The 23,358-nt window shown below is 42.1% G+C and overlaps 1 protein-coding gene across 1 annotated transcript in view; it reads right to left on the reverse strand.

Annotated features, from left to right (window-relative positions):
• LOC311119339 (leucine-rich repeat and calponin homology domain-containing protein 1-like) overlaps positions 1-22,763 on the reverse strand; it is a gene marked incomplete at its 5' end in the record, with an annotated part of 36,932 nt that extends 14,169 nt beyond the window's left edge. The window contains 7 exons of the mRNA XM_084194060.1: positions 7,975-8,091; positions 9,407-9,485; positions 18,115-18,157; positions 18,258-18,335; positions 19,149-19,229; positions 20,343-20,410; positions 22,633-22,763. Of these exons, the coding sequence (XP_084050186.1) occupies positions 7,975-8,091; positions 9,407-9,485; positions 18,115-18,157; positions 18,258-18,335; positions 19,149-19,229; positions 20,343-20,410; positions 22,633-22,763 (597 nt within the window). The remainder of the gene's footprint in view (positions 1-7,974; positions 8,092-9,406; positions 9,486-18,114; positions 18,158-18,257; positions 18,336-19,148; positions 19,230-20,342; positions 20,411-22,632) is intronic.
• Between the last annotated feature and the right edge of the window lie 595 nt (positions 22,764-23,358).

The raw sequence follows: 23,358 nt of genomic DNA on the forward strand, positions 1-23,358 counted from the left end.
TCATCAGTATCAGTACAGTCATTCTGCTTCGTAGTTCTGCCCTCAGGCATCCACACACAAACAGGCTAACCGTGTTACCAACAACTACTGCTGGTGTGACCCTAGACACACTTAGATTTGGAATGGTGCCCTTACCTCGGGTTCTGGAACCTGATTGGCTGTTAATGCGGTCAGACACTCGTGATCTCAACTCATATTGGTTACTGGTGATGTCACCTCCCTGAGGCCTGACCCATTTATTGATGCATGGCTATGATTGGCTCTTTATTGAAAACAAATATGCAGCTATCAACACTGTTCTCACTACTAGGATATTCCATATGACAGATTGTCCAACATTCCTTTTCAACATTACTGCTCCTTTGAACATTTGTATTTTCTTTCTTTGGGTCATTCTTTCTGCATGTCTATGTTATTATAATACCTATTGGCCTTTTACCCTGCCATTGATGTTTGACTCTTACACATGTAATGTAAAACCCTTTGAAAATGGTAGTAAATCAAAAGTGCTATATAAATAAAATTGTTATCATTAGCTACAGGAGAGTCATAAAAAGCTCATGTTGACTTTGACTCCATGCTGATGTCATAAAAACGCACCCTTAGAACATGTTGAACAATCCTGTAACATGAGTTGCCCTGGGGGGGGAAATGGCTGCTGGCAGCTTCTGTTTCCCTCCTGATGGAAGTGGGATATCCCCAGTGAGACCATTATCTAACAGTTAAAATATAAAACCATAAATACCCTGAGCTATAGAAGGGAAGCCGGAGGAGAGAAACAGAAGATAGACCAGTACGAAGCCGTGTGTCAAAACAAATCAAATCAAATTGTATTTGTCACATGCTTCGTAAACAACAGGTGTAGACTAACAGTGAAATGCTTACGGGCCCTTCCCAACAATGCAGAGAGAAAAGAGAAATAATAAAAAATAACACAAGGAATAAATACACTATGAGTAACGATAACTTGGCTATACAGTATACCTGGAGTGCCAGTACCGAGTCGATGTGCAGGGGTACAAGGTAGATATGTACATATATGTAGGAATAAAGTGACTAGGCAACAGGATAGATAATAAACAGTAACAGCAGTGTATGTGATGAGTCAAAAGAGTTAGTGCAAAAAGGGTCAATGCAGATAGTCCGGTTAGCTATTGGTTAACTATTTAGTAGTATTATGGCTTGGGGATAGAAGCTGTGTGAGTGTGTGAGTGAGTGTGTATGAACCCAGTACCCAGCCTGCTTTCCCATCCATATCAACCCTGGCATGAAATATCCTGTGTCTGTGTTTAATGAGTTTTCAGGCAGAGCCTGTATCAGAGGGGACTTAATGGAGGGTGTCTATGTGTATTGCTTGATCTGGACTGTGGTTGTACTGGGAGTGAACATACTGAGACACATGCTGTTCTAATGACTACAGAAGGAATGAACACATTCTCTCTGTCAGACAGAATGTTTTAAAACAACATACTGTACCCAGACACAGACAGACACACACGTACACACAGAAACACACAAATCCATGTGTATAAATGTGTATGTGTATTGGAGAGTATGTGTGTTTACAGTATGTGGATGTGTGTGTTAGTGTTGTTGGGTGGGCTTGGAGCTAGCTTCTGCATAGCAGACCCCCTTCCAATGTCTTCAACCACATTGATCCAGTGACGTACACACACACGGTTTAACGTTGCCACCACCACCACCATAACACACACACACCACCATGACGTGGTCCTGTATGGCTCAGTTGGTACAGCATGGCGCCAGCCTTGTGGGTTAGATTCCCGGGGCCACCCATACTTAAAATGTATGTGCGCATGACTAAGTCGCTGGATAAAAGCGTCTGCTAAAAGGCATATATGATATATTATGTAACTAGCAATTCCCCCTCCTTCAAATCAAAAATGTGTTTAACTGTTCTGCTTTTTGGTCTGTGGCTATATGTGATTTTTCTCAACTCTAGAGAATTAAAAAAACTCCCATAGGGCTATTTCCTGTGGGATCATGGCAGTTGCTTTGCCTACCATGAACCCATGTTATATATATATATATATACAGTGGGGAGAACAAGTATTTAATACACTGCCGATTTTGCAGGTTTTCCTACTTACAAAGCATGTAGAGGTCTGTAATTTTTTATCAAAATCCAGAAAATCACATTGTATGATTTTTAAGTAAAGAATTTGCATTTTATTGCATGACATAAGTATTTGATACATCAGAAAAGCAGAACTTAATATTTGGTACAGAAACCTTTGTTTGCAATTACAGAGATCATACGTTTCCTGTAGGTCTTGACCAGGTTTGCACACACTGCAGCAGGGATTTTGGCCCACTCCTCCATACAGACCTTCTCCAGATCCTTCAGGTTTCGGGGCTGTCGCTGGGCAATACGGACTTTCAGCTCCCTCCAAAGATTTTCTATTGGGTTCAGGTCTGGAGACTGGCTAGGTCACTCCAGGACCTTGAGATGTTTCTTACGGAGCCACTACTTAGTTGCCCTGGCTGTGTGTTTCGGGTCGTTGTCATGCTGGAAGACCCAGCCACGACCCATCTTCAATGCTCTTACTGAGGGAAGGAGGTTGTTGGCCAAGATCTCGCGATACATGGCCCCATCCATCCTCCCCTCAATACGGTGCAGTCGTCCTGTCCCCTTTGCAGAAAAGCATCCCCAAAGAATGATGTTTCCACCTCCATGCTTCACGGTTGGGATGGTGTTCTTGGGGTTGTACTCATCCTTCTTCTTCCTCCAAATACGGCGAGTGGAGTTTAGACCAAAAAGCTCTATTTTTGTCTCATCAGACCACATGACCTTCTCCCATTCCTCCTCTGGATCATCCAGATGGTCATTGGCAAACTTCAGACGGGCCTGGACATGCGCTGGCTTGAGCAGGGGAACTTGCATGCGCTGCAGGATTTTAATCCATGACGGCGTAGTGTGTTACTAATGGTTTTCCTTGAGACTGTGGTCCCAGCTCTCTTCAGGTCATTGACCAGCTCCTGCCGTGTAGTTCTGGGCTGATCCCTCACCTTCCTCATGATCATTGATGCCCCACGAGGTGAGATCTTGCATGGAGCCCCAGACCGAGGGTGATTGACCGTCATCCATTTTCTAATAATTGCACCAACAGTTGTTGCCTTCTCACCAAGCTGCTTGCCTATTGTCCTATAGCCCATCCCAGCCTTGTGCAGGTCTACAATTGTATCCCTGATGTCCTTACACAGCTCTCTGGTCTTGGCCATTGTGGAGAGGTTGGAGTCTGTTTGATTGAGTGTGTGGACAGGTGTCTTTTATACAGGTAACGAGTTCAAACAGGTGCAGTTAATACAGGTGGAGAACAGGAGGGCTTCTTAAAGAAAAACTAACAGGTCTGTGAGAGCCGGAATTCTTAATGGTTGGTAGGTGATCAAATACTTATGTCATGCAATAAAATGCAAATTAATTACTTTAAAATCATTCAATGTGATTTTCTGGATTTTTGTTTTAGATTCCGTCTCTCACAGTTGAAGTGTACCTATGATAAAAATTACAGACCTCTACATGCTTTGTAAGTAGGAAAACCTGCAAAATCGGCAGTGTATCAAATACTTGTTCTCCCCACTGTATATATATATATATATATATATATATATATATATATATATATATATATATATATATATATATATAACAAAAACAGTACAATAGGGCTCCAGACTTAGATTAGATTTATTCAAGAAATAAGTTGTTTAATCTAACATGTCCAAGCAGGAATGCATCATAAAGATATTTTGTTGTGCAATACCTAAACCAGTGATTGGCATGAATTTGTTGCTATAACTTTACTGTCAAAATAGGGGTCCAGAATTGCAGATTTGCATACAAATAGGCTATCACATAGGCTAATTCACTTGGGGCTAATCACTGAGGAAGGGGAAACTCGAAACAAAAAGAACAACAAAACCACAACTGTAGCCTACTGCATTTTGAAATGTTGCGCAAAAGAAGTTCAATTTTTTATCTTCCTTCCCCCTTCTCTCCATCTAGTCTATTCCGAGCGCTTTAATGCAGGAATCAGGATGCTACTGTTGGACCGAATCATGGTTTTAGCTGCCCCAAAAATATAACGTTTTGAGTGAAGTGACCAGCTAGAATTTGTAGCTCACACGGATGCAATCACATCTAAGCTTGGAAGTGTAATTTCCACCTCTCTAGTGTGTCTACCGGCTCACATTTGTTGCCTATGTTTTAGGCCTAGTGCTTATTTTACTCATTATATGCTGTAACTTGCTTTATTTGACAGCATTATTTGAAAGGATTTGAGGGTTAGTTAAAGAGTTGTGGAAAATAGGGCAGTGGGTTATCGTGAGATGCTGTTGAAGATTTTAAGCACGGGTCCACCATAAGCGAAGCAGCGCAGTTGATACTGTACTGTGGATTGCTGCATGTTGCAAAATGTATATTACTATTGTGACGTATAATTGCCATGTCCAGTCAATGAGCATTATGAGAAATGTAGGCCTAATTCTACAGATTCAAAATTGGTCTACAAACGCTTCCATCAAATGCTTTATGACAGCTTCATATTCTGTAGTAAAGGTGCCATTTCAAACACAAAAACCTGGAAAATAAACAAATAACCATCTAATTAAAAAAAAGAAAGTCTTCAAAGTTAGTTAAAAGCCCTCATTTTTATTTAGAATACATTTTTGCCAGTGAGCTTTGCAGCCCAAAGAACACTTAACAGGGAGCAAACTCTCCTCTTGCGCCTCATGGTCCGAGTGGCTTTATGCTTCCTGTGGACTGGGCGAGAAGTGTATCGTCTGCGTCAGGACATGACTATTGTTATACCCACTGAGTAGCTGTGCTTTTATAGGCTTTGACTTGGGAGCAAAATTACATCATAATGGCATTGACATGATGCAATACCATCAATTTGTAAGTCGCTCTGGATAAGAGCGTCTGCTAAATGACGTAAATGTAAATGTAATAGTAACCGTGCCAAACAGTAGCATGCTGATTCTTGCATTAAAGCAGAGGGGGGAGGAAGATAAAAAAAAGAAAAATTTGCCGCAACATTTCAAAATGTAGTAGCTACAGTTGTGGTTTTGTTGTTCTTTGGTTTCGAGTTTCCCCTTCCTCAGTGATTTAACCACAAGTGAATTAGCCTATGTGATAGCCTATTTGTACTCAAAAGATGTAAGCAAAATTTGTATGCAAATCTGCAATTCTGGAGCCCTATTTTGACAGTAAAGTTATAGCAACAAATTCATACCAATCACTGGTATTGCACAACAAAATATTTGTATGATGCATTCCTGCTTGGACATGTTAGATGAAACAACTTATTTCTTTAATAAATCTGGAGCCCTCCTGTACTGTTTTTGTTATATATACAGTGTAAATCAAATCAATTTTTATTTGTCACATACACGTGTTTAGCAGATGTTATTGCAGGTGTAGCAAAATGCTTGTGCTTCTAGCTCCGACAGTGCAGTAATATCTAACAAGTAATATCTAACAATTTCACAACATATACACAAATCTAAGTAAGGAATGGAATTAAGAATATATACATATATGGACAAGCAATCACAGAGCGGCATGGACTAAGATACAGTAGAATATTATAGAATACAGTATATACATATGATATGAGTAATGCAAGATATGTAAACAATATTAAAGTGGCTAGTTTTCCATTTCTTAAAGTGGCCAGTGATTTCAATAGGCAGCAGCAGCCTCTAATGTGCTAGGGAAGGCTATTTAACAGTCTGATGGCCTTGAGATAGAAGCTGTTTTTCATTCTCTTGAGATAGAAGCTGTTTTTCATTCGCTTTGATGCACCTGTACTGACCTTGCCTTCTGGATGATAGCGAGGTGAACAGGCAGCGGCTTGGGTGGTTGATGTCCTTGATGATCTTTTTGGCCTACTTGTGACATCGGGTGCTGTAGGTGTCCTGGAGGGCGGGTAGTTTGCCCCCGGTAATGCGTTTGGTAGACCGCACCACCCTCTGGAGAGTCCTGCGGTTGCGGGCGGTGCAGTTGCCGTACCAGGCGGTGATACAGCCCGACAGGATGCTTTCAATTGTGCATTTGTAAATGTTTGTGAGGTTTTTAGGTGCCAAGCCACATTTCTTCAGCCTCCTGAGGTTGAAGAGGCTCTGTTCTGCCTTCTTCACCACACTGTCTGCGTGGGTAGACCATTTCAGTTTGTTAGTGATGTGTAGGCCAAGGAACTTTCCACCTTCTCCACTGCGGTCCTGTCGATGTGGATAGGGGGGTGCACCCTCTGCTGTTTCCTGAAGTCCACGATCATCTCCTTTGTTTTGTTGACGTTGAGTGAGAGGTTATTTTCCTGGCACCACACTCCCAGAACCCTCACCTCCTCCCTGTAGGCTGTCTCATCATTGTTGGTAATCAAGCCTACTGTTGTGTCGTCTGCAAGCTTGATGATTGAGTTGGAGGCGTGCTTGGCCACGCAGTCATGCGTGAACAGGGAGTACAGGAGGGGGCTGAGCACGCACCCTTGTGGGGCCCCAGTGTTGAGGATCAGTGAAGTGGAGATGTTGTTTCCTACCTTCACTACCTGGGAATGGCCCGTCAGGAAGTCCAGGACCCAGTTGCACAGGGCGGGGTTCAAACCCAGGGCCTCAAGCTTAATGATGAGCTTGGAGGGTACTATGGTGTTGAATGCTGAGCTATAGTCAATGAAAAGCATTCTTACATAGGTATATATGGATAACATGGGTTCATGGTAGGCCAAAATTGAATTTGAAAGAGAAAGCAAGTGCTATGATCCGGGTTAATAGGGAAAAATATAAAACACAGCGGAATATAAAGAGGCCTACTGGATATAAGAGGACAATGCTCTTCTTTTGAGCCTAAAATGAAGAAAATCATCCCAATATTGTAGGAGGACCCTCCTGCAGCTTAGAATGCTTAGCTTATTATAATATAGATGACCAGAACACACTCACCAACATGAGAACAGATGAAGGGATGAAGGAAGAGGAGGAGTGTGAAGTGTGGAGGCTCTCATTTGATCTACTGGGCCTCACACTCCACATGAGTGGCAGAGTTCCGCTCCCACACAAACACACTAGGGTTGGGCGTTATCTAGATTTTCATACCATCATACCGTTTCTGTACCATACCGGGTATATGGTATTACCGGAAGTGCACACAAGGGGCGCAATAAATAAAAAAATGTGCACGCACAAAACAATTTAGGCAACAGGGATTTGATCCAGGATGGGATTGAATGTCTCTGCTGTAACCAAGAAGCTTGACCTTGACATCTAGCCACTTACCTAGTAAGTTAGCAAACCAAATGCATAGCTGGAGCCTTGAGCTGGATATAATTTATTTGACACATCTTAGATTTCTTATAGTTATAAATAACTTTTAGTTAGTTATAAGTAGTGGTGTAGCACGCAGCCCCCTGCAAGCTGCTGCTGTTTTAGCGGTATTGAAAATCATATCATTGGTATTTCGAAATACCCCGGTATACGGTACAAAAGGTGTATCGCCCAAGCCTAACACACACACACACACACACAGACACACACACACACACACACACACACACATACACACACATACACACACACACACACACACACACACACACACAGAATCAGGGAGTGGAGTCATCGGAAACAACTCAAACATGTGGTCCAAGGCACAGATGTGACTGCAAAAGTACAGTGCACACTTTCATCACACACACCCATGGCTTGGAACGAGGGATAGATTAGATAGATTAGAACGACAGATTAGAGAAGAAAGATCACAGAGAGAGAGTGATAGATAGAAAGAGGCACAGAGAAAAAACAGGTGGAAAATAAAAAAAGGAAACAATGAGAGAAAGAGGGAGAGAGAGAGGAATGTGAGTCACACAAATGCACATTATTTGCAAACATCTGAGAGACTGTTGAGCTGTTTCTTTTCGAGGCCTCCGATTGGCCGAATAGTCGGAAGGAGTGACCTACCACTGCTGTGCATGCCTCCATCGCTTGGTCTAGGGGGAGTGTCTTTATCGACGGACAAGGCCTGTGTGAGGGGGGGGCGGAGACAGGGCGGGGGCGAGCAGGGCAGTGAGGCAGGGGCTAGAGGTAGAGGGGGAGGGGTGAAGGGCAGGGTGGGGCGTGGCACAGGGGGGAGGGGCCAAGTAGAACAAGACAGGTCCATTCCAAAACCACACCCCCAAAACACGAGACACCAGAAAAGGTTATAGAAAAATCGGTTTGAATTTTAAAAGACAAGGGAACGAAACAGGCAGCGGCAGTTGATAATCGCATGCAAAGGCAGATTGGGTTAGATAAAGGGATGTGATTGGAGTGAGAATTGGTGTGAGAGGTCATGCAGCAGTTGGTAGAAAGATAGAAAGGGAGTAAAGGAGAGGAAGAGGAAAGAGGAAAAGAAGAAACAAAGGATATGCGAGAGAAAAAAAACAACACAAAACAAAGATAAAAAAATTAATCAATATTAGTGCCATTTCACAATACAGATTTCATGACATGCTGTTAATGTTAGCAGGTAAAGCTACATTTCACACACTACAGTAGTAACCTACTGTACGTAGCAACTAGCTGGATGGATGCTAGCTCTATTTCTACAAGCAGCAAATATCAGACGCTAGAGTAATTTCAGTGAACCTGCACCCAAAGCCATCTGACCATGAGGAGTACCAGACAGCTATAGAGGGTTCGGAAAGGATTGCTCTGTTCCATGGGATGTAGCTAACCAGTCCATCAGTTAGTTAACTCAAAGAAGGAAGAGACTGTATGTGTGTTTGTATCCGCTTCCTCCATAGCCACTCTTTGGGATTGGTTGCAGAGTACTCACACCCACGTATTCTCAGCAAACACACATCACTTTCTCTCTGGGCCATGTTCACACAGCGTTACAGAAACATTATGGGAGCAATGCATGTTAGTCAGGACAGGGCTGGTAGCCTCTACAGCATGACCCAACTGCTGCTGCTTTTGGGGACAGAGGGTGTTATGAGGTATTATGTGCCTCATTAGAAGTTGTGACTTTCGGGGGGGGATTGTGACTTTTGGGGGGGGATTGACTCTTGACTATTGGAGGAACTGAACCCAGGTCTTTCTTACTTTGGGGTAATGGTATAACCCTATAAAAGCTGGATTGGGGTGTGGGAGGATTTGGGGTTTGGGGGAGAAGCAGAGCGGAGGGGATTGAGGACGTCCATGTCTTCATTTTGGAGAGAAAGGATGGACGCATGAATGGACTCTATTAGGGACTGTAGTCTGTGTAGACAGTCGGAGGTATTGTGCACCTATCTGACTGAGATGTGTGTATTGTATTGATTATGAAGACTATAGAGGGGTATCCGCCATCACCCACCCATCCAGGCCTCTACCCAACCCCGGTAGTGAGCCATGCCCAGACGGCACTCACCCGAGCGGTGCTTCAGCCCGAAGGGAGGGGTGAGAGGGGTGGTAAACGTGGGACCGCTGCCTGGAACTCTGTCTTCTCCCTGGTAGAGAATCAAAGGGAGTACACACATAAAGGTTAGGGACCCTCTTCTCCTGAGAGTACACTTAAACAACACACACATTATCCAGGTCTACTGGGGGAATTGGGGACAAGCCAGCTGGTGTTGAATGTGTATGTGTGTGACCTCTGTTTGTCCACTGTGTATGTGTGTATGATGAACTTGTGTGTGCAGGATTTAGATTGGTGTTTGGCGTCCTATACTGTGACTATGTAACACTACAGATGACCTCTGAGCTGGCTTAACTAGATCATAACTCACTCTGTCCCTTTCTCGCTGACCCTCACCCAGATTGACTGGTATGGCCAGTTGTCCTCTAGCTTGATTGTGCTGAGGTCACTGTTGCTATGGCCATGTAGCTGGTATTGGACATGGTGTTGCTATGTGGTGACAGTGCTCTCTTCAAGTGGTCAGTGTTGGATGTGTGCCCTGTCCCCAATAGCCTTGTCTGTGTGTGTGTGTGTGTGTGTGTGACAACGCTAGAGCAATGTTGAAGATTTTGAAAGAACCACCAGACAATAGCTGTGTTCGAATACCCATACTAACATACTGTATACTACAAACTTGATGAGTGTATACTATAAGTTCATTTTAGTATCCTGTAAACAAACTGTATCCTTTCAGTTGAGTGTACTAGCCCTTCGCCTGTCTACCGGATGTTGATGTGGTTGCTATGCAACTTCTTTCTAGCTTGTTAGCATAACAAATTACTAGCTAGACATCTTACGACTCCATTGAGAACGCACAACGACTATACCACTTAGCTAATCTAAGAATTACGTGAATAATCAAGTCAATAAACACTGGGTAGTTAGTTAGATAGCATATAGTTAATATACTGGCAAGTTCGATGTATTAGTATCCAACTAATGTTAGGTAGCTAGCTAACATACAGGTACATACAGTGAGGGAAAAAAGTATTTCATCCCCTGCTGATTTTGTACGTTTGCCCACTGACAAAGAAATTATCAGTCTATAATTTTAATGGTAGATTTATTTGAACAGTGAGAGACAGAATAACAAAAAACAAATCCAGAAAAACGCATGTCAGAAATGTTATAAATTGATTTGCATTTTAATGAGGGAAATAAGTATTTTATCATAATAATAATAATATACCATTTAGCAGATGCTTTTATCCAAAGCGACTTAAAGTTGTTGTTTTTTTGTGTATGGGTGGTCCCGGGGATCGTACCCACTACCTTGGCGTTACAAGCGCCGTGCTCTACCAGCTGAGCTACAGAGGACCACAAAGATTTCTGGCTCCCAGGTGTCTTTTATACAGGTAAAGAGCTCAGATTAGGAGCACACTCTTAAAGGGAGTGCTCCTAATCTCAGCTTGTTACCTGTATAAAAGACACCTGTCCACAGAAGCAATCAATCAATCAGATTCCAAACTCTCCACCATGGCCAAGACCAAAGAGCTCTCCAAGGCTACAAGACCATCGCCAAGCAGCTTGGTGAGAAGGTGACAACAGATGGTGCGATTATTCGCAAATGGAAGAAACACAAAATAACTGTCAATCCTGCAGCGCCCGCAAGGTTCCCCTGCTCAAGAAAGCACATATACAGGGCCATCTGAAGTTTGCCAATGAACATCTGAATGATTCAGAGGAGAACTGGGTGAAAGTGTTGTGGTCAGATGAGACCAAAATCGAGCTCTTTGGCATCAACTCAACTCGCCGTGTTTGGAGGAGGAGGAATGCTGCCTATGACCCCAATAACACCATCCCCACCGTCAAACATGGAGGTGGAAACATTATGCTTTGGGGGTATTTTTCTGCTAAGGGGACAGGACAACTTCACCGCATCAAAGGGACGATGGACGGGGCCATGTACCGTCAAATCTTGGGTGAGAACCTCCTTCCCTCAGCCAGGGCATTGAAAATGGGTCGTGGATGGGTATTCCAGCATGACAATGACCCAAAACACACGGCCAAGGCAACAAAGGAGTGGCTCAAGTAGAACCACATTAAGGTCCTGGAGTGGCCTAGCCAGTCTCCAGACCTTAATCCCATAGAAAATCTGTGGAGGGAGCTGAAGGTTCGAGTTGCCAAACGTCAACCTCAAAACCTTAATGACTTGGAGAAGATCTGCAAAGAGGAGTGGAACAAAATCCCTCCTGAGATGTGTGCAAACCTGGTGGCCAACTACAAGAAACGTCTGACCTCTGTGATTGCCAAGAAGGGTTTTGCCACCAAGTACTAAGTCATGTTTTGCAGAGGGGTCAAATACTTATTTCCCTCATCAAAATGCAAATACATTTATAACATTTTTGACATACGTTTTTCTGGATTCTTTTGTTGTTATTCTGTCTCTCACTGTTCAAATAAACCTACCATTAAAATTATAGACTGATCATGTCTTTGTCAGTGGGCAAACGTACAAAATCAGCAGGGGATCAAATACTTTTTTCCCTCACTGTACAAGCAACTGCTGTAATGATATGCTATGCGGTTCGTAAAGCTAGCGTAGCTAACAAATTGTCAGCCAACATAACGTGTAACGTAACTTATTTGAAAAGTCATTACTTTATTACATTGCTCAACATTTTCTTAACATTTGTCATTATTAGTTAAAGCAATGAATTTGTATCAGCTCTCGTCGGACTTCGGCTGCATATTTTCAGCCATTTTCTTCAAATCTGAAAAGTTGTGAAGCCACGCCCATTTTCTGAATAATTGCATTATGGGCCCTAAAAGCACAGAAATAGTGTCCACTGCATGTATAAGTCATATTTTGGCGAATGTAGTACGACATCCGGGAACTTTTGGCATACTAACTATATCCATACAATGACCAATAAGCATACTACATACTCAATTTACGTCACAAATAGTACGGTTTGTGCGAATAGAATTGGAACACAGCTAATGTCTTCTCCTTGTTATGTGCTATGCTGTTGTTCCTTCTTCCTTGGTCCTGGTGTGTTTCAGCTACAGGATTTTCAACCCTCTGGCTAGAGCTTGTTAAAGAAATGAAACCAATGTTTAAGTTCAAAAGCATTTGGTTAGGCCTATAAAGTGTGTGAGCCAATCCCTGTTTTGCTCTGAAGCTCAGGACCAATCATATCTGTGCAACAGCTCTCATGGTATTGACCCAGATTGGGTCAGGGTAAAATCCTCATGTTTGTAAACTATTGGTCAACTTCACATACTGCAAACTATAGCAACATGCTACACACAACAAAATCTCACAAAGACACAACAAAAACATCAACACTACACACAAGCACCTGCTTCAAATAATTCCCTTCATCTACTGTACCTCTAGAAGCGTAAACAAAGGTAAGATCAAAGTTACAGATATGCAAAACAGCAGACTTACACACAGGTCTAAAAAGTAATGGGTTGGCTAGCTAGGTAACAGGATAGAGGTCACACCAGCAAACACACCTACTGGTCGCATAGTGCTGAATCCTAACTTGAGATCCAAGTAAACGTTCACGCAATCTTGCATTGAAGTCAATGGCAGGTTTTTGCAGAGTTAGGATTCAACCTCTAATGCCCTTAACCACATACAGTGGGGAGAACAAGTATTTGATACACTGACGATTTTGCAGGTTTTCCTACTTACAAAGCATGTAGAGGTCTGTAATTGTTATCATAGGTACACTTCAACTGTGAGAGACGGAATCTAAAACAAAAATCCAGAAAATCACATTGTATGATTTTTAAGTAATTAATTTGCATTTTATTGCATGACATAAGTATTTGATCACCTACCAACCAGTAAGAATTCCGGCTCTCACAGACCTGTTAGTTTTTCTTTAAGAAGCCCTCCTGTTCTCCACTCATTACATGTATTAACTGTTCATTACCTGTATTAACTGCACCTGTTTGAACTCGTTACCTGTATAAAAGACACCTGTCCACACACTCAATCAAACAGACTCCAACCTCTCTACAATGGCCAAGACCAGAGAGCTGTGTAAGGACGTCAGGGATAAAATTGTAGACCTGCACAAGGCTGGGATGGGCTACAGGACAATAGGCAAGCAGCTTGGTGAGAAGGCAACAACTGTTGGCGCAATTATTAGAAAATGGATGACGGTCAATCACCCTCGGTCTGGGGCTCCATGCAAGATCTCACCTCGTGGGGCATCAATGATCATGAGGAAGGTGAGGGATAAGCCCAGAACTACACGGCAGGACCTGGTCAATGACCTGAAGAGAGCTGGGACCACAGTCTCAAAGAAAACCATTAGTAACACACTATGCCGTCATGGATTAAAATCCTGCAGCGCACGCAAGGTCCCCCTGCTCAAGCCAGCGCATGTCCAGGCCCGTCTGAAGTTTGCCAATGACCATCTGGATGATCCAGAGGAGGAATGGGAGAAGGTCATGTGGTCTGATGAGACAAAAATAGAGCTTTTTGGTCTAAACTCCACTCGCCGTGTTTGGAGGAAGAAGAAGGATGAGTACAACCCCAAGAACACCATCCCAACCGTGAAGCATCATTCTTTGGGGATGCTTTTCTGCAAAGGGGACAGGACGACTGCACCGTATTAAGGGGAGGATGGATGGGGCCATGTATCGCAAGATCTTGGCCAACAACCTCCTTCCCTCAGTAAGAGCATTGAAGATGGGTCGTGGCTGGGTCTTCCAGCATGACAACGACCCGAAACACACAGCCAGGGCAACTAAGGAGTGGCTCCGTAAGAAGCATCTCAAGGTCCTGGAGTGGCCTAGCCAGTCTCCAGACCTGAACCCAATAGAAAATCTTTGGAAGGAGCTGAAAGTCCGTATTGCCCAGCGACAGCCCTGAAACCTGAAGGATCTGGAGAAGGTCTGTATGGAGGAGTGGGCCAAAATCCCTGCTGCAGTGTGTGCAAACCTGGTCAAGACCTACAGGAAACGTATGATCTCTGTAATTGCAAACAAAGGTTTCTGTACCAAATATTAAGTTCTGCTTTTCTGATGTATCAAATACTTATGTCATGCAATAAAATGCAAATGAATTACTTAAAAATCATACAATGTGATTTTTTGGATTTTTGTTTTAGATTCCGTCTCTCACAGTTGAAGTGTACCTATGATAAAAATTACAGACCTCTACATGCTTTGTAAGTAGGAAAACCTGCAAAATCAGCAGTGTATCAAATACTTGTTCTCCCCACTGTATCTAGGATGAGCTACCCCTACTGTAGCCCTCTTCGGAACTATGTAACACTTTACACAAAAACTGACTTGGGACCAGTGGTTAAGAGCATGAAGTGACCACACACATAAACACACACACAAACACACTGACACTAGATGAGGTAAGTCGGAGGCAGGGATTGGCTGGTAAGCCTGAGGGGGCGTGGCCACCCATGGCTTGTTACTAGGGTTACCTGGTTGGACATATGTCTCTCATATTGTTGGCATGCAAGCTGGGCCTCCAGCCTGGCCCTCTCTAGAATCAACTCTCGTTTCTTCTGGAACTCAAAGCCTCCATCGGGAGTGTCCCACTAGATAGAACATACCAACCAGTGGAACTTATTTGTACATCTACCACACCAATTCAAGCTTTACTTCCAGAAATCATTACACTCTACAAAGGAGACAAGCTTACACTCTAACACAGCTCCAAAACAACATTCACCACAACTCAAATAAGTTATACTACAAACAAGTCATCTTAACAATATTCAACTACCAACGAGCAGCAGAGCTATATTACAGAAGACAGGAAATGACATCAGAGGAATAGGAAGTGCAGGGCTGCTTGCTCAGGGAGGGAGACTAAACACACACCAACTCAGGAGAGGGGTCTTAGTCTGTAACACAGATGCTGATATATTTTAGTTTGACACCATCACACACACCCTTTAACTGCACATACAGATGGTGCACATACTCACACAATGGTCATAGTCAGAGGTCATGCAGTATAGGTGCTCAAAGGGTGCTCGTACAGTGCATTCATGAAGTATTCAGACCCCTGGACTTTTTCCACATTTTGTTATGTTACAGCCTTATTCTAAAATGTTTTTTTTTTTTTTATCCTCATCAATCTACACACAATACCCCATAATGACAAAGCGAAAACAGATTTTTTTGAAATGATTGCAAATAAAAACAAAAAAACAAACAGAAATACCTTATTTACATAAGTATTCAGACCCTTTGCTATTAGACTCGAAATTGAGCTCAGGTGCATCTGTTTCCATTCATCATCCTTGAGATGTTTCTACAACTTGATTGGAGTCCACCTGTGGTAAATTCAATTGATTGGACATGATTTTGAAAAGGCACACACCTGTCTATATAAGGTCACACAGTTGACAGTGCATGTCAGAGAAAAAACCAAGCCATGAGGTGAAAGGAATTGTCCGTAGAGCTCCAAGAGAGGATTGTGTCAAGGCAAAGATCTGGGGAAGGGTACCGAAAAATGTCTGCAGCATTGAAGGTCCCCAAGAACACAGTGGGCTCCATCATTCTTAAATGGAAGACGTTTGGAACATGGTGGTGGCAGCATCATGCTGTGGGGGATGTTTTTAAGCGACAGGGACTGAGAGACTAGTCAGGATCGAGGGAAAGATGAACAGAGCAAAGTACAGAGAGATCCTTGATGAAAACCTGCTCCAGAGCACTCAGACTGGGGCGAAGGTTCACCTTCCAACAGGACAACGACCCTAAGCACACAGCCAAGACAACACAGGAGTGGCTTCAGGACAAGTCTCTGAATGTCCTTGAGTGGCCCAGCCAGAGCCAGGACTTGAACCCGATCGAACATCTCTGGAGAGACCTGAAAATAGCTGTGCAGCAACGCTCCCCATCCAACCCGACAGAGTTTGAGAGGGTCTGCAGAGAACAATGGGAGAAGCTCCCCAAATACAGGTGTGCCAAGCTTGTAGCGTCATACCCAAGAAGACTTGAGGCTGTAATCGCTGCCAAAGGTGCTTAAACAAAGTACTGAGTAAAGGGTCTGAATACTTATGTAAATGTGATATTTACGTTATTTATTTGTAATACATTTGCTAAAATTTCTAAAAACCTGTTTTTGTTTTGTCATTAAGGGGGTATTGTGTGTAGATTGATGAGGGGGAAAACTATCTAATCCATTTCAGAATAAGGCTGTAACGTAAGGAACTTGTCTGTCGGCCTTGCATTAAAGAACATAATTGGTTAAAGAAAATTGTGATAAATAAAAAAGTTTACCAGTTTCATTTAAGGATCAAAAGATTGACAGCCGTCCCATATAGATTGCAAAATAGTTGGGAAGAGATTTTTTACATACCGATTCCATGGCATAGTGTTTATGAACTGATACGCAAAACGACGCCGGATTCAAAACTTAGAATTGTTCCATTTAAATTATTATATAAAATTCTTGCTACCAATAGAATGTTATTTGTATGGGGGATGCAATCTTCCCAGCTCTGCAGATTTGGCTGTGAAGAGACAGAATCATTAGATCATTTGCTTCGGTACTGTCCATTTGTAGCTTGTTTCTGGACACAGGTCCATGAATGGCTGAAGGATTGCAATATTTGCATGGAGCTGACCCTGCAGATAGCACTACTGGGTGATCTGAAAAGTCATAGTCAATCGATCAATAATATAATAATACTTTTAGAAACAATTTTTATTTTCAATTCACAAACTGTAGAAACAATGAGAATAAAAAGGTTCAGAACTTTTGTAAAACATCACAGTACAGTTGAAAAATATATGGCAAATAGAAATCCAATATGGATGGTGTAAAGCGATAGATGGGAGGTGTTGAATGGAGCTGAAGGATGGGACTAATAACAACAAATAATAACATCAAGATAACTAGTGTAAGACATGCTGTGTCCATAATAAGTATATAGGTTAAATATTGTGAGCTTTTGTGAAATATAAATAAATATGGCATATAGAAGCATACCAGATGGACATCATGAAAATGATCGGAGGAAGTTCAGGAGTAAAAACAAACAAATTATAATTATTGACTGTGTCCATAAAATTTATATAGTATGTATACGCATGAAGTAGAGGCCTAAGCATTGTTGTTCACTAGTTTACTCCAATTAGGGAAGGGATAGTGTGGTTAGAAAGTAATAAAGGGAAATATATAGATTTTTAAAGGATATGTATGTGTATATATATATATATATATATATATATGTATGTATATGCGTATATGTATGTATATGCGTATATGTATGTATGTGTATATATATATATATATACATACATACATACATACATACATACATACATACATACATACATACATACATACATACATACATACATACATACATACATACATACATACATACATACATACATACATACATACATACATACATACATACATACATGCATGTATGTATGTATATATATATATATATATATATATATATATATATATATATATATATATATATATATATGCGAGAGAAAAAAAAGAAAAAGAAACATATGGATTGGAAGTGATGCAGACAATTACATTGTTGGAAGTTACAATCTATCTGCAATATTAAAGCTGATCTACCCCCTAAATAAAAAAAAAGGCTGTAACGTAACAAAATGTGGAAAAAGTCAAGGGGTCTGAATACTTTCCGAATGCACTGTAGGTGTGTCCATTATGCAGTAAAACCACATACGTGATTCTCATAGGAATGATGTCTCACCTTGGGTGTGGTTTGTCCTTCACTGCCGTCACTGTCTTGGCCACTGTAGTGAGAGAGAGAGAGACAGAGAGAGAGTAAGAAATAACGCATGTGTGCACGCAACGCACATACACACAGACACACACACACACAAACAGTCTTACTTGAGAGAGTCTTCCACCATGACCATCTCAACAGGGTAAAGCTGAACTCCAGATAGGTCCTCTGTTTCCATGCTCACTCTGAGAGCAGAGAGAGTAGAAAGAGTGAGAGAGAAAGATAGAGAGAAAGAGAGAGAGAGAGAGACAGAGTAGGGGGGTCAGACAACTACACAGATCCTCACAGCTTCACAGCTCAATGCCCAATGACTGTCTTTTACCTCCAGTGAGCCAGCCCTGGAGTCATTCCAGTCCCTGCACTGAACTATATGTTCACAGAACCAGGGAAGACATCCAAATACATTATTACTGCTACCATACATGTTGCAGAGTAGGAGGGAGCAGCATGTGGTACAGTGTGTGTGACAATGAGTGGGCTCTGACTCAGCAAAAATACACAAAGACATCATGGTAGCTACAATGACAACATTCTGATATGGCCAAGTGGGACATTTCACCCACAATTCCTCACAACATTGACCTGAAATATGGTTAGATGACGCATGGTGGATAATATATTAGTGTTAGTGTTGGGCTGTGTGGGAGATTTTGACTGCCTCTCTCTGCATAATATGATAATGAGCCATCTGTTGGGTTTGGGGATGTACATGTTTAGGTCAGAAATGTAAACTCTGACTCAGTAGGGATAACGGTACTCAAGTTTACAATGCAACATTCCAATGGTACTTCATATAGAGATCTGCTTATGAAGATAACAATCATTATTATGATCATGGCAATGACCAATTTCACCTTAAAAATGATCCTGAACATGCTGGTAACAATGATTATTAAATAAGGCCAGTATCATAGTTAAAGTGAGAAAGGTGTAATAGTATTATAACCAGCTATAACCAGAATTAACCAGTATTATAACAGATTCATAACGGAGCCCACCTGTTAGGGTCTTGTAGTAGCTCCACAGCCTCCTTCAGCTGGTTGATCATGGCAATGTGCGTTCCTTCTGTGACCTTTGACCTACGGGACAGGAAACAGGAAGTGAGTCATATTGTTTACAATTCAGAGCTGTGTTTCATCAATAAAACATGCTTTCGAATACGTCATGCATTTAAAAGAAATCTAAACTCTAACCTAATGTTGCCCTGGTATAGATAAAGGCACAAACAAAATACATGGTGTGATATGTAGCAGAACACACATAGCTTTGCTGTGGCAAGAAAATAGTATGGTGATGGTTTGTTTAAATAAAGAGCATATTTCTAAATCCCAAGCCCCTTTTTGGGCCACATTCTCCTGTTCGACAGTGTGTGGGTCTCTATCTTTCATCTAAGAGTGGGCTCTGACTCAGCAAAAATACACAAAGACATCATGGTAGCTACAATGACAACATTCTGATATGGCCAAGTGGGACATTTCACCCACAATTCCTCACAACATTGACCTGAAATATGGTTAGATTACGCGTGGTGGATAATATATTAGTGTTAGTGTTGGGCTGTGTGGGAGATTTTGACTGCCTCTCTCTGCATAATATGATAATGAGCCATCTGTTGGGTTTGGGGATGTACATGTTTAGGTCAGAAATGTAAACTCTGACTCAGTAGGGATAACGGTACTCAAGTTTACAATGCAACATTCCAATGGTACTTCATATAGAGATCTGCTTATGAAGATAACAATCATTATTATGATCATGGCAATGACCAATTTCACCTTGAAAATTATCCTGAACATGCTGGTAACAATGATTATTAAATAAGGCCAGTATCATAGTTAAAGTGAGAAAGGTGTAATAGTATTATAATCAGCTAAGAGCCAAGAACAACTTACGAGGAGCACAGCTTCTCAAAAGCCACCAAAGACGTTTCTACTCTAGCTTACAGTAAAGAGCTGACAGTGTACATCAACCAACTTGAATACAGATGGGCAAAGAGTACTGCCCATAGAAGCATACAGTATAAAGAGGAAAAACACCTTATAGCAGAGAGAGCGAGAGAGACTGATAGAGGGGACAGAAACAGACTGACACACAGAGACCCACCCACTACAGTGAACAGAGAGAGGGAGGAGAAAAAGAGAAAGAACTGGATGGAGGAAAGATGAGAGACAGATGGATGGAGGGATACTCACGTCTGCTCAGAGGCCCAGTGTGTGTCTTCCTCTATCCTGAGGGGCTCGTCGTAGTCTGCCGTCCGTCCCTGCACGAGCAAGAACACACACATACACACCGAGTTACACACACACACCGAGACACACACGCGACATCAGCACCAGCTGCAGTCAAGTCACATGATCCAGAGAACAAGCCAGCGATTGGCTGCGGTTCACTTAAATTTTTCCTAGTGAATGAGAGTGTATAAGCAGGCCAGTGTGCCTCCCTCCCTCCCTCCCTCCCTCCCTCCCTCCCTCAAAGATCTGCTGACACAATCCACATGGGGTTTTAGATGAGACCACCCTGCCTTTCACTGTCACACACACATGGGACAGCAGGGGAGGGAAGGAGAGGGGGAGAGAGAAAGAGAGACAGGGAGAGCTAGACCTAAACATCAGCACCACAGGTAACTTCCACAAAGCTGTGAACGATCTGAGAGATAAGGCTAGAAGGGCCTTCTACGCCATGAAAAGGAATATACAATTTGACATCCCAATTAGGATCTGGCAAAAAATACTTGAATCAGTTATAGAACCCATTGCCCTTTACGGTTGTGAGGTCTGGGGTCCGCTCACCAACCAAAAATTCACAAAATGGGACAAATACCAAACTGAGACTGTGAATGCAGAATTCTGTAAAAGAAATCCTCTGTGTAAAACATAAAACACCAAATAATGCATGCAGAGCAGAATTAGAGCAGACTACCCGCCAATTATCAACCCTTCCATAACAAAGCCATCACCTACAGAGAGCTTAACCTAGAGAAGAGTCCCCTAAGCAAGCTGGTCCTGGGGCTCTGTTCACAAACACAATTAGACCCAACCAAATCATGAGAAAACAAAAAGATAATTACTTGACACATTGGAAAGAATTCACCCAAAAAAGTGAGCAAACTGGAATGCTATTTGGCCCTAAACAGAATACCTGACCACTGTGACTGACCCAAAATTAAGGAACGCTTTGACTATGTACAGACTTAGTGAAATTAGCCTTGCTATTGAGAGAGGCCACTGTAGGCAGACCTGGCTCTCAAGAGAAGACAGGCTACAGTATATGCACACTGCCCACAAAATGAGATGGAAACTGAGCTGCACTTCCTTAACCTCCTGCAAAATGTATGACCATAGAGAAACATCTTTCCCTCAGATTACAAAGAATTCGAAAACATTTTTGTTGTATATCTACTGTATTAGGTGAAATACCACATTGTGCCATCACAGAAGCAAGATTTGTGACCTGTTGCTACAAGAAAAGGGCAACCAGTGAAAAACACCATTGTAAATACAACCCATATTTATGTTTATTTACTTTCCCTTTTGTACTTTAACTATTTGCACATCAGTACAACACTGTATATAGCCATAATATGTCATTTGAAATGTCTCTATTCCTTTGGAACTTTTGTGAGTGTAATGTTTACTGTTCATTTCTGATTGTTTATTTCACTTTTGTTTATTATCTATTTCACTTGATTTGGCAATGTAAACATATGTTTCCCATGCCAATAAAGCCCTTTGAATTAAATTGAATTGATAGACAGGCAGAGAATAAAAGAGGGAGAATGGGTTATCCTGGGCTATCCTGGTGTGGAATCTCCCTTTTCCTTTTGTTAAAAACACCAACTCTTTCATTATTTACAGCACAGCCATTTCCTCATGAATCTTTCACAATATAGACAGCCTTTATGGATGTCATACTGTAGTGTATAATAGGGTGCACATTAAATTATTCCCTTAGTAACAGCTCCAGAGTCAGCCTAGACAGCTACACTCTTAGAAAAAAAGGTGCTATCTAGAACCTAAAAGGGTTCTTCGGATGTCCCCATAGGAGAAACCTTTGAAGAACCCTTTTTGGTTCAAGGTAGAACTCTTTTGCGTTCCACGTAGAACCCTTACCACAGAGGGTTCCACATGGAACCAAAAACAGTTATCCTATGGGGACAGCCAAATAACCCTTTTGGAACCCTTTTTCTAAGAGTGTAGCTCATAATGGATGAGGCTGAGACTCAGGTAGAAAAATATGACCAAAATCAGTTATTAAAGGGATAGTTAACCCCAAATGTCTAAATGTGTGAATTCAGCACGTTGCTCGCCTAAGTCACTTTAAACCAAGTCTTTCAGAGTGAGTGAGTGAGTGAGAGTGAGAGTGAGAGAGAGAGAGAGAGAGAGAGAGAGAGAGAGAGAGAGAGAGAGAGAGAGAGAGAGAGAGAGAGAGAGAGAGAGAGAGAGAGAGAGAGAGAGAGAGAGAGAAGAGAGAGAAGGCCCTTGCCTTGATGTAGCTGCGGAAGCGGTTGCTGAGAGCCGAAGAGGAGTCTCTGTAGCCTAACTGTTCCTTCAGGTCCTTCAGGGCCTCTGTTGGGCTCTCCTCTATCAGTCGTACACCGTCCCCGTGGGGGTCCGCTACAGGGGGCAGAGATTAAGGTCAGAAGTTAGAGGTCAGGTCAAAGAATGTCACATTTCAAAGTAATTTACTGTATGGAGACACTGTCGCTTATATACGATGACCAATTCGAATATTGTGTTTGATCGCTTGTTTATGGGATTTGGGTGGAACAACATTACAAACTCTGTACTCTATATAAAATTATAAACTGGGTGGTTCGAGCCCTGAATGCTGATTGGCTGAAAGCCGTGATATACCACGGATATGACAAAAAAAAAAGGTTTTACTGTTCTAATTAAGTTGGTAACCAGTTTATAATAACAATAAGGCACTTTGGGGATTTGTGGTGCACGGGCTGTATCCAGGCACTCCGTGTTGCGTCATGCGGAGAACAGCCCTTAGCCGTGGTACACTACATGACCAAAAGTATGTGGACACCTGCTGTCGAACATCTAATTCCAAAATCATGTCCGTTAATATGCTATAACAGCCTCCACTCTTCTGGGAAGGCTTTCCACTAGTTGTTGGAACATTGCTGCGGGAACTTGCTTCCATTCAGCCACAAGAGCATTAGTGAAGTAGGGCACTAATGTTGGGCGATTAGGCCTGGCT

This window comes from Coregonus lavaretus (assembly GCF_964263955.1).
Source record: "Coregonus lavaretus genome assembly, contig: HAP1_SCAFFOLD_2478, whole genome shotgun sequence".
Lineage (NCBI taxonomy): Eukaryota > Metazoa > Chordata > Actinopteri > Salmoniformes > Salmonidae > Coregonus > Coregonus lavaretus.